Source organism: Maniola hyperantus, chromosome 14 (assembly GCF_902806685.2).
Source record: "Maniola hyperantus chromosome 14, iAphHyp1.2, whole genome shotgun sequence".
NCBI classification, from domain to species: Eukaryota; Metazoa; Arthropoda; class Insecta; order Lepidoptera; family Nymphalidae; genus Maniola; species Maniola hyperantus.
In genome coordinates, this window is record NC_048549.1 from 385,057 (window position 1) to 398,038 (window position 12,982).

The 12,982-nt window shown below is 40.6% G+C and overlaps 1 protein-coding gene across 1 annotated transcript; it reads left to right on the forward strand.

Moving 5' to 3' along the window:
• Window positions 1–1,826: 1,826 nt before the first annotated feature.
• Window positions 1,827–12,893, forward strand: vir (VIR_N domain-containing protein). Its single transcript, XM_034975315.2, has 9 exons — window positions 1,827–2,067; window positions 3,309–3,600; window positions 3,970–8,723; window positions 9,121–9,378; window positions 10,035–10,173; window positions 10,685–10,820; window positions 11,086–11,154; window positions 11,754–11,821; window positions 12,616–12,893. Exons 1-9 carry the CDS (start codon window positions 2,008–2,010, stop codon window positions 12,678–12,680), a joined length of 5,841 nt encoding a protein of 1,946 aa, XP_034831206.1. The 5' UTR covers window positions 1,827–2,007; the 3' UTR covers window positions 12,681–12,893.
• Window positions 12,894–12,982: the final 89 nt, after the last annotated feature.

The following is a 12,982-nucleotide window of genomic DNA, read 5'->3' on the forward strand; positions in this document are numbered from 1 at the left end:
CTACATTAAAACACAGGCGAGCCTGTGCCTGCCATGCAAACAGGATTTCCGCATCTATTAGCTATGTCATCACGATTTCCCTCTGTTTATCTCATTTTAATTAGTTTTGTTGTGAATATCGAAGTCGATGTAGGTTCCTGTAACCTATTTTTCCTTAACTGACTTAAAAGGTACGGATTCAGGTAGCTTCTCGCTGAAATAGTTATAGTACTCGACAGATCGAGATGGCTACGTCACCCGCGCTATCCCACACTGGGTTAGCGCGGGGGCTGTGCGGGTGTACGGGACGTGCGTCCCACCGCCTCATACCCCGATTGGCATCTCGACCAGTTGCGTACTATACGTAAGAGGCGCACTTATACGGAGTTATTATTAGTCTTGTAACCACGAACTGACAAAAAAATAATTCAAAATCCTGATCAATAAATATTTTAATGTTACTTGAGAGCCATGGCATGCGATATCTTGCTCAAACCTCAATATGACGCCTATGCTCATATAGCTAGAATCCAGAGCCAGAAAGTAATAACAAAATAAATGTCAATGTGAACGTGTGTCACGTGGCTGTCAATGTTAATGTCTCAGCCAGCCACAGAGTACTTTTTACATACGGCAGCCAGCCTCAGGGTCTTAACAGATAGAACTAATGTTGTTTAGTATAAAAAATCTCCATAATTCTAGTTTGTGCAATTAGAACTAGATGGCGTTTTATCAAAAAATAAATTACGGTGCGACAAGGCTATCTTGGCGCGTGGCGAAATTGGAACTAACGGTGCCGTCAAGTGTCCCCTTTGTTCTTGTTTGAATATTCTAAGCCTTTGTTCTCCAATAGCGCCCCCCTGTCAATGTCAATCAAGTGGCAAGAGAGCCTTGTCGCACTGTAGTCTGGTATCTCTACGACTTCCCATAAAGCAAATTAAAAAGAAGAAGAAGATCTCTACGACTCAAAAAGATTTATTTACTACTAGCCACAGGACACTATTACTCCTATGCTACTAGCTGAAGCCCGCGACTTCATCCGCGTGGAATTATGTTTTTAAAAACACTGAGGGAATTCTTTGATTTTCCGGGATAAAAAGTAGCCTATTTCACTCTCTAGGTCTATATTTATACCCATAGACTATATGTATAGTCTATAGTATACCCATGCAAAAAATAACGTCAATCCGTTGCACGTTGCGACTTGATTAGAGGACAAACCAACAAACAAATACACTTTCGCATTTATAATAAGGGTACTATAGCAACCTTGACATCCATGTTTGTGCCACATTTTTGTTTACGCAGTGTTACTGCATCCGTGATCCATCCATTCAAGTGTACTGCTGGGATATTCACTTATAAATGCATGCTAAATTCAACATAACCTAATACCCATAGAGAATGCAGTACAAAAATCATGTGTAAAGAAAAAAAGAAAATTTAGTTTTAAATAATAAATTACGGGTTTTGTTTTATTACCTCAACTTTTAGTACTGAAAGTACTTCTTTCAATGTATAAAATAATAAATAATGCGGCCGAACTAAGAATAAGACTGAATTTCTGCCATATTGCGACGTGTACCTAAGCGGGATTATAATTTTTGATTCGTATTTTCTTTGAAGTCACTACCTATAAAAATAATATATGAATCAAACCTGAACACGTGTTATACCTGTTATACGTATAGCTATATAGTTGACCTTAAAAAACTAGTATCCAAGGCCGGAAAAAATAAAAAAAAAATTACATACAATAGTTACTGCAATTAGAAACAGATGGCGCCACTACGAAAGATTAGCTGACGTCTCTATACCAGTATATATAATGTACTCTGTGGCCAGCCTCCTGTCAAATAAATTTCGCTCAATGTGAATTTGTTGTTTTTCCATGAAATAAGCTTAGATTTGTGATTTTGTAGTGTGAATTGTGGTTAAAATTAATATTTCTTTCTGCTCTAAATCAGTCTCCATACGTTTATAACCCTCTACAATGTGTTAAATAGACGTGGCTTGTGAGGAGCCAACATGAGCGCCGATCAGCCGGATCTTTTATTCTTCGATACTTTCTCCCATGATACTAGCGAGGTAAAGATAAATTTTTTACTTCCGTCTAAGAGACCAAAACCCATAGTCACAATAACCAAAACCTTGAAACGAAAGAAAATACATATAAATATTAGGTACTTGTTCCTTGTTCATAACTTGAAGTGAGGCTTGGCACAAAGGTTTTTTCTTTTTGCAGCATTGTGACAGTTTTTTTTTTGAGATTTTTGTGATGAAGGTCCTGTCCTGCATAACTAATATTTTGAATTCCTTGAAACATGATCTTCCATGTAGGGCTCTTCACAATATTTTCCTTCATCTAAAAGAATGGTGCGCTATTCCAACGCTGCGTCTTCCGGTGACTCCCCACTAGGTGGATGGACGGCATCAGACGAGTCGCAGGGAGCCGCTGGATCCAGGCGGCGCAAGACCGTGGAGTGTGGAAGTCCCTACAAGAGACCTATGTCCAGCAGTGGACGTCTATTGGTTGATGATGATGATGATGATGATGAAAAGAATGGTAAATAAATAAATAAACATCTGTTTTCATTGATAACTAGCTGAAAACATGGCTTTTTAATTACTGAATCTGATAGCACAACTTTATAAAACTGTTTATGTAGGTATTATCCTTATTCCTATATTATAACAATCTTTCACTGTATGTTAAATGTGGTGATGCCTGCATTTAGATTTAGTTTTATTAAATCCCGAGGGAAGTTCCCTGATGATGATTTTCGGTGATAAAATGTAGCCTATGTCCGTGTCGAGGATGCAAGCTATCTCTGTACCAAATAGCCGATAATGCCTTCCACATGGAATTAGGATTTTTAAGAATCTTGAGGAAATTCCTTGGTTTTCAAAATATACTTATTACACAAAAGGTGACATTACAAAAATAATCTAAAGAAGTGGACGGACGAAAGGTCGACGGTTCAAACCCCGCCCGTTGCACTATTGTTGTACCTACTCCTAGCACAAGCCTGACGCTTAGTTGGAGAGGAAAGGGGAATATTAGTCATTTAACATGGCCAATATTCTTTTAAATAAAAAAAATAAAAAAATCTTAAAAGGTAGTTTGAAATTTTTTGAAATCTGATCTGTGTGCGACAAGTTGAGATGGCAATCAGGATAGGGACAATTCGCACACCAGTACAGCCCCTGCACTAACCTGGTGTGGACGAGTGTGGGTGACATGCATGTGTGCGGGGCGTCCCCCATTGCCATCTTGACCTGTTGTGTACTATACAAATGTATATACTACTGTGTTGTTACTATTTCAGGAACTTAATCTTGATCTTGTCCAATTTCCAAAATCTGTCTATGTGCGAGAGATCCGTATCATACCACTCGGAGCTCGGGTGGAAGGTGACTTTCCTGGCGGAGTGCGACTCGGGGCTACCAACCCCACCAAGTTCCACATAGACTTCTTTGTGAATGATCTGAGTAAACCTGGGGCTTGCACGTTTGAAGCTCTGGGCAGTATTGACTACTGCCAGAATGGGCAGATACATATGGAGTGCACGTCCAACGTGGAACAGCCCAGAATACCCACTGATGGACTAGTTCTTAGAGGTAAGTTTTATAACAGTAACAAATAATTTTTCTAAAATTTCCTTTATCAGAATAGTTGTTAGAGTTCATTATATTATATCTTTAAAATAAACTTTTTGTATGGTCATTGAATATGAATATCAGATGTAGAATGGATAATAAAATCATTAATAATCTAAATATATAAAAGGAAAAGGTGACTGACTGACTGACTGACTGACTGATCTATCAACGCACAGCTCAAACTACTGGACGGATCGAGCTGAAATGTGGCATGCAGATAGCTATTATGACATAGGCATCCGCTAAGAAAGGACTTTTGATAGAGTTAAAATAACGCGTGAGAACTCATTTTGTACGGACTTGCTTTATATTATGTTGTAATTTCAGGCTGGTACACAACAATCACTCTTGCAGTTTACGGCAACTTGACGCAAGTACTACCTGACACTCCCATCGTAGCTGTCAACCCTCCTACAATCATTCAGAGACCTGTCACTCGCGAAGTGAGCGCTCTACCTGCCAATGTGCCACAATCGTCAGACTGGAATCCAGAACCCTCCAACCCAATCCCGGCATACACTGGAAATGTTACTGTTACCGCAAGCAACCCAGAAGCATATGGAAGTAACTACCCAGAAAATTATGACAATCAAATGTACAGAAATGAGTATTATGACAATGAACCTCCTAAAGATCCTAGGACCTACCATCATATGGAAGATAATGAGTGGGAGAAAGAAAGAAGAGATATTAGTATTGAGAGAGAAGGGGAGAGATTGAGGCATAGCCCCAGACCTGTGGAAATAGACAGAGATAGAGAGAGACGCGAAGGCAGAAGCCGCCGACGCTCACTCGAAAGAGGAAGAAGTCGCGAATCATCAAGATTACGTGACAGAAGTCGGGAGTTAGAGAGACTACATTCAAGGTCAAGAAGTCGCGAAAGAGAATTTGTTGTCAAAGGCGAATATAGACCTCTAAGCCGTTCGAGATCTAGAAGCGTTGACCGAGAGTGGGATAGAGGGTCATACAAGAAGGACGGTTACCGTCGGAACCGTGATGCTTCGTACGATAGATCCCGTGGTGGCTCGTACGAACCGCGCTCTCCGTACGACAAAAGACCTCCATCTTACGAAAGAAAAATCCCATACGATAAAATTGCTCCATACGAAAAAAGATTATCACCTTTCGATAAACGCAGTTCGTCTTACGAACGTCGCGCTCCTTCTTACGATAAACAAACGCCATTCGATAGAAAGAGACATTCTCCTTACAACCGCATCAGAGATTCCAGTTACGGAAGTAGATCCCCCAGTCGGGACGATCCTAGAAAACGCCCTAGAACACCCCCTGGAGAAAGACGACCCATGTCTCCAAGGGAAGGAGAAAACAGTCCTATTAACTCTGTGAGATCAGAAGAAGGTCCCGAATTCGATAGAAGCGGCAAACAAATACCGCGCATAGACTTCTACCACCAAAGCTACAGACATAAAAGCTGTATTAGAAGTCCTTCTCAAGAAGTCGATACTGCTTACGTAGATCCACAACATTCTACATTAGTCACAGTGCCAATCGTAGACACGGCAGCGCCGAAAGTGATTGAATCCCCGAGCCGTATTCCAGAAGATGATCGATCTATGGATGCTGAGCCGTTTGAACCTATTTTATCAGATGAAGATATCTGTGACGATCTAGATGGCAATTCTTACATGGAAGCCGATTATGACTTGAACGAATACTGTGGTGTTGAAGATATAATCAAATACTATAATCCATTTAAAGATGAATGGAAGAAATACGAACATGTTAATAAAATCACTTGCCTTGCTGATGTTAAAAGTGAATCTGTTAAAGATGTAATAAGTGCTACTTTCCATGAGTTATGTGATGCTAGTATAGATTTGTCGAAGATATACGAAATAACTGTTGCAGCGAAAAAAAGGGAGCAAAAGTTTTTCTCGAATACATTTTTGGAAATTGACAATTCTTCCAGGGAAGATTGGGTGTTGCAATGTGAACAGCTATATGTATCCCTTACAAGCCTGTGTAAAAACACTGACATAATCCTCCGAATGTTTCGTAATTATAACAGAATGGAATCGTCTGATGAATTTACCGATGTTTATAACCTCCTCGTGACTTTCTGCAGAATCGGGTTAAATTATGACTTCGCGTTAGCCCAGCAGCAACCTACTTACAAAATAAGACACATGAAATGCGGCATTCGTCTCGCAGAAGCTTTGATGTCACATAGACATTCTGGACAAGTAATGAAGATGTTACTAAACAATGGTATAAACATGACAATGCAATTAATTGAGATGTATTCTAAAGAGTACATGGCATTGAGTATTCGTCTGATGATACTCAAAGCTTTGAATGTCTGTTTGTCTTCAAAGGAAGCAATAGACCATTTTATGCAAGATGCTGTATACCCAAAGTTTGATAAAAAAGACACTGACAATTCTAGAAAACCTATGAATGGTTACCAGGCTTTGATTGCAATGATGCAAGCGAATCCTTTAGGAAGAATTAAGTTTTCCTTGAGCGCACTCCTCAAAAAGTTCAACATTTACGAAGTATTAGGTAAATTACACAATTTAGTATTCAAATTCAACAATAACGCAGCAGAAAACAGGCATCCGGAAGATGCTGAATTATCTGACAAGGAAATGAACTTTATTGTGGAATGTTTCGAGGAGATTCTGTACATGTATAGGTCTCATTGCTTCCATATTTCTCAACCGAAAAAGTTTTTGCCCGCTTCAGCCCAGTTCGAAATTAATAAAGAATGCTCAAATGAAATACTCTTGGAGTTTTTTGAAATCCATCGCATTTTGGAAGTATGTTTATACTTATTGACTTGTCCGACAACATGTAATAATTTAGTAATTACAAGCCCAATCCATGATTTGATATTCGAGTTGATTAATTCACAAAATGGGCTAAGTTTTCTGTATAGAAATATGGAGAAGTGTGAGTTGATCTTTAAGGTTTTGGAACACCCTTTTGGGCAGCAAACTTCTGAGGAGACTCTGTATCCTCATGATAGTACTATTAGTAATTACAGTGATTTACAAATTGTGGGTCTCGAAATGGCATATAGATTGAAAGCAATATACTATTTAAAGTCTATCAGTGATTTGCAAGCAGGAAAAATGGAGGAAAACGAACTGATTGACAGATTGCAGTCTTTATACTGTTTGAGCTTTGGCAGTGTTGGTAAAACAGCAGTCCCAAACGTTATTGTCATGGGAGATAACCCCGAATGTCTTATGAAGGTGTTTGAAAACGATCTTAAAATTAAAGGTAAAAGTGATTCGTCTTCTAAACAAAAATCGCCAGCTAAAGGATATGCAATAGATCTAATAGTTTCTGCTGTTAGATACGCAGCGAATGTCCCATTTTTGAAGAAATACGGCCCAAGATTGATTAACGTTTCAAGAGACCACGATAGATTTGAGCCAAGCGTTTCGAGTATTTTACAAGAAGTGATCCCTTATTTGAAACCTACTGAGAAACCAGACGTTTTGTCAGGCGACGATTTGCTAGAATGTGTTGAGATACTAAAAGCTAGTTTAGAACATTCTGCGGATTTACCTGGCGAGCTAATGACTTGCCTAAGAATATTGCGCCATTTCTGCATATCTGATTACGAGAAAAACGTTTCAATTGTTTGCGAATCTCCAATTGAAGATTATGTGGAATTAAAATACAAGTATAATGTACTACAATTGTTTTCTTTGGATGGTGTAGCTCATATATCTGGAATATTAGATCGTTTGGCGACACACTTTGACCAACCAAGCATGCACACATCTTTCTTTGCTTCAGTCAGAGGATTGCAATTGGCTCAAATGTTGCTGCCTTGCTTGAATTTATTGGACGACATGTTAGCAAGAGTGGTTCGTTGTCGAGGACCTCGGTTTAGAGATTTAACTGCTGCCCCGATCATTTTAAAGACTTATGGGATAGCAAAAACGTTTCCAGTCGGATCTATTGGATACAGAACGGCTGCAAGAGCCGCCGAGGCAGCCGTAAGAGCATTACTATCTTACGCTCAACCTATAGCAGATGACGCAAAAGACGGAGATTCTATACGTCGTGGTCCATGGACTTCTTTATGCTCTGAAGTAATTTCTTACATAATGACTGCCCCATATACATTTGTCCCTGGTCTACTAATATTTTCCGAATTACTACCCCTACCTTTGCCAATGCAAACGAGAGCAGCACCTTCGGACAGAGAATTAGCTGATGCGGCAAATGAAAGACGCATGTGGTCCGCACATTTACACGCTTTGTCAAATGATTTGACGGATATGATACAGATTATATGCATGTCGACGTATAGACCAGTTGTTCATATGCTGCGTCGAGTATGTGTACAAATTGCTGATCTGGCACCTAATACCGCTGCAATTGTTGCTAGAGCAGCCGTTGGAGCTGTTATGCGAGAATTGAAGGAAGGGGAATCGGCTAATTCAAGTCTAGCGAGAGTGTTAGGATTTCTAGCATGCTTAGTCTCTCACGCTCCAGTCAAGTGTGCTGTTTTACACACAATGAGTGCAGGAGGACCTAAATCGAATGAAGTGCAAACCGTTTTATGCAATATCCTCAGCATGGCAAACGCATCAAGTGATCACGTCACTGCCCAAGAATATGTTGCTCATGCTTTAGCAGCATTCTGTGATGCTGAAGTAACTTTAACACCATTAACTTCTGCTCCAGAAGTAGTGTTAGGGAATTCTTTGCCCAGTAAAGAAGCATTGGTATCGTTCCTGGACGCTACCGCAGCGTGTCTCGAATCTTTGACTAAATCTTGTGCTGTTGCGGTATCAGTTTTACGTGCATATTTCGTTTTGACTGAACATGAATATGGATTTCAACAATTTCGGAAATACGTGACGAGAAAACGGGAAAGTCTTGGAAAGTACTTCAAATGGGCTCTGGAAGGGTCTGGCGAGGAAAGAGCGGAGTGCTTGAACTTGTACATTGATCTGATAAGGATTTTGAAGGTGGACTTTGGGGAGGGTGCCTTGGGCAGGAAGAGCGTTCTGACGTTGAGTGAAATGGCTGACATGGTCGGATATACGTCCTCGGATGAAGGTCATCCTGTTATGTCTTTGGAAAAAATTTTGAAGGTACAATTCTTTAGAAAAACTTATTTTATACAATTTAATTGTTGATGCACTTTCGGACAAACTGTGAATAAAAAGTTAAACGGTGTTCAGCTAAGTTCCCGAGACTTTACCAATTACTTAAATCTCGTGAGAGGCTATCCACAATGATTTACAGTAACCAGAGCACCTTTAGTCCCTTTGAATCTTCTGAGTAAATTAATGAGAATCAATTAATCTCTTTTGGGGTCTGTAATACCATGTCACATGTCTGGTATTCTGAGCAAAATTTGCTTCTTTTTGGACTCCCCAGAATCATCAACGCCAATGTGGCAGGCCGAGGAGACGATGGCGTGATAAATTAATCAGATGTCTGGTATTGAAAATTTTGCCTTTGATCTCAAATTGGAAATTTTTTCAGGAAAGAAACTCTGATGAAGAAGTCCTATTCAACGCGAACTTCCTAATAACCCACCTACAAAAGCTGAAGTCGTCTGAAGAAGCATCTCCGAATGAGGCTTTGGAATTTATTCTACCTTGCCCAGAACCCCTAGTAGTCCAGTTTGCGGCTCGGCAGATATATTGTATTGGGGATGCGAACGATGAACGACTGACTACTGGGTACTGGTTGAACGTGCCTTCTGCCAGCGGAGAGGACGATGTTCATGATAACGAGCTGGTAAGCCTGCTCACCACATAATTCTCTTTTAGCGACTTCCACACGCCACGGTTTTGCGCCGTCTGAATCCAGCGGCTCTCTGCGACTCGTATGATGACGTCTATTCACCTAGTGGAGGGACGCTATTACGCTATTTCTATTTCAACGCTGCGCTTTATAGGGGTGGCTGCGAATAGCGAATTCGCAGCGACCCTTTGGGACGACCTTGGGACCCCGTCTATGGGTTTTTCGAACTATGTGCCCATTGCCACTTCAGCTTCATAACCCGTTGAGCTATGTTGGTTGGGTTCTCCTATGGATCTTCTCTTTTTCTGGTATTATGATCTTGTAGAGAAACTCCAAGCATTTCTCCATCGCCCGCTGAGTTACTCTTGATATACTTTCTTTTAAGACAACTGAGCTTTCTTATGAGGTTCATAGTTCGCGACTACATAATTATGTATGTATGTATGTATGTATATACTTTATTGCACCACAGAAACACAAATGACAGGTTACAAAAAGAAATCTTAATAAGTAGGTACAAAAAGGCGGTCTTATCGCTAAATAGGGATCTCTTCCAGACAACCTTAACGCTAGGGAAAAAATTATGTCTTCTATGTGGTTTGATAATAGAACTGAAGGCAGTTTTTGACGTTTTTATCTTTGTATTGCAGGTGTCCTGCGATGTAATGGACATAGCCAACAGCCACCTGTCCGGAGGGGCGGAGTGCCTGGCGGCCGGCGTGCGGCGCCTCGCGGGCTGCCTCGACGCGCGCCCCGAGGCCATGCCCTGCGACGACAAGAGGCCTGCCGGTGAGTTCACTCCACTTATACGATAAGGTACCTATGTCAGACCTTTTGTCAATATGTGGAGATTGTTAATTTGGTAATTTTGTCAATATGTAGAGATTGTTAATTTGTTAATTTTGTCAATATGTGAAGATTATTAATTTGTTAATTTTGTCAATATCTGGAGATTATTGATTTGTTAATCTTGTCAATATGTGGAGATTATATGTAATTGGTTTATTTTGTCAATATGTGGAGATTATAATTCGTTGATTTTGTTAATATGTGGAGATTATTAATTTGTTAATCTTGTCAATATGTGGAGATTATATGTAATTGGTTTATTTTGTCAATATGTGGAGATTATAGTTCATTGATTTTGTTAATATGTGGAGATTATTAATTTGTTAATCTTGTCAATATGTGGAGATTATATGTAATTGGTTTATTTTGTCAATATGTGGAGATTATAATTCGTTAATTTTGTTAATATGTGGAGATTGTTAATTAGTGGTTTCTATTAATTGTGTTCCAGTGGCTCTGAGCAGAGTGCGCGCGGAGGGCGGCGCGGACGCGTTCCGATCCCGCCCGCCCAACACCTCGCGCCCGCCCTCGCTGCACGTGGATGACTTCACCGCCCTGCATCAGCCCTACTCTCTGCCGATAAACAGGTATTTACCATCCTACATACCTCTATTCAACAACTTTTTTTTTAATGTACATGGCAGCCATTTTAAATTTTTTATTGTTTGTTATAGCGGCAAAAAAATATACATTCTGTGAAAATTTCAACTCTCTACCTATTGCAGATCACGAGATACATCCCGCTGACATACAGACGGACGGACGGACAGCGAAGCCTTAATAGGGTCCTGTTGGCACTCTTCGGGTATGGAACACTGAATATTAAATGATCTTATTGTTTCGTCGTTACAGAGGCGTGCGGCGCGGCTCGGGCGCCGAGCGCGGGCGGTTCGGGGCCCCGCATGCACACTACAGGCATCTGTGAGTACTGCCACTATAGCGCTCTCTTTGTCACGTAATCCCATACAAATGATAGAGACAAAAATCTCAGTATGCACTTACCACTACCAAAAACGAAACTATGCAGTGAATGATTTGAATGTTTATTGTGCGGAAGCTGTGATAGCTTAGTGGTTAGGACGTCCGCCTGTTAATTGGAGGTCGGGGGTTCGATCCCGGGCACGCACCTCTGACTCGTGCGTTATAACCAATTAAATATCATTTGCTTTAACGGTGAAGGGAAACATCGTGAGGAAACCTGAACACCTGAGAATTCTCCATAATGTTGTCAAAGGTGTATAAAGTCTGCTAATCCGCACTTGGCCAGCGTGGTGGTCTATGGCCAAACCCTTCTCACTCTGACCCTAAGATCTATAGAGCGCACTTTGACTTTGCTCAGACTTAAGATTGAGAAAACGAGACAGATTATGTAAAAGATATAGCTCTGTCTCGTTTTAATTCTTTCTTAAGTATAAGCAAAGTCAGAGTGCGCTCTATAGATCTCTCTGAGAGGAGTTCCGTGCTCGTAGCGAGCCGGCGATGGGTTGATAATGATGATGATCGTGCGTTTGTTTGTCCAGCCGTGGGCGCGGCGCGTGGGAAGGAGCGCAACACTTCGGCCACTTCGGGCCAGCGCACTACGTCGCATGTGAGTATATCTTTTCTCTGCAAAATATATCCATTATTTTTCTTTTTAGGGTTTTGTACCTCAAAATGAAAAAAGGAACACTTATAGGATCACTTTGTTGTCTGTCTGTCCGTCGTGTCTGTCAAGAAAACCTATGGGGTACTTCCCGTTGACCTAGAATCATGAAATTTGGTAGGTAGGTAGGTCTTATTGCTCCTAGTAAAGGAGAAAATATAAATCATTAAAATAAATGTGTTCATGAACAAATAATTAGTATTTTTTATTTTAAAAGTAAGGTTACCATACCAAGTAGGGTATCATATTAAAGGGATACATTCTAAAACAGATTTTTATTCATTTTCAGGCATAATAGTTTTTGATTTATCGTGTAAAATGTCAAAAAAATACGACTGTAGTACGGAGCCCTCGGTGCGCACTGCGCGAGCCTGACAGAGCTATCTAACTCTTAACCAAACATCAAAATCGGTTTAACTGTTGGGCCGTTAGCAAACAGACAGTCAGACACACTTTTGCATTTATCACTACCCCTATTATAAATGCGAAAGTGTGTTTGTTTGTTGGTTTATTGGTTTGTCCTTCAATCACGTCGCAACGGTGCAACGGATCGACGTGATTTTTTGCATGGATATAGTTAAAGACCTGGAGAGTGACATAGGCCATAACGAGTTCCCACGGGATTTAAAAAAAAACCTTATTCCACGCGGACGAAGTCGCGGGCATCAGCTAGTAATATTATAAGTATGGATTCTATAGTAAAAGCTTAATGTATAAAATGCTACTGTTGTCTGTTCCAGCGGGGATGGGCTGGGGAGGCGCGCGGATGCTGCGCGGGCCCAGGCATCGCTCCTTCATGCGATAGGGGACCGCTTGATGATACCAGTGGCGTGCCGGTCATAGAGGCATAAATGCACTGCTTACCCCAGTTGTACTAGCTCAATGCATATTTTTCATTATGACCTGCCAGTAAATAGGCTCCTAGCTAACTACTGCTTACCCTGGCTTCAAACACTGTGCACGTCACTGGATGATACCCACATGTTAAATGTTAAGCGAAATAAATACTTATACTGAAGTATCTCTTATATTGAACATCCTTGTAAAACAGTTATCGTGTGAGACATATGAAGAGAATTTCCTCACATCACTGCTAGATTAGTGCCT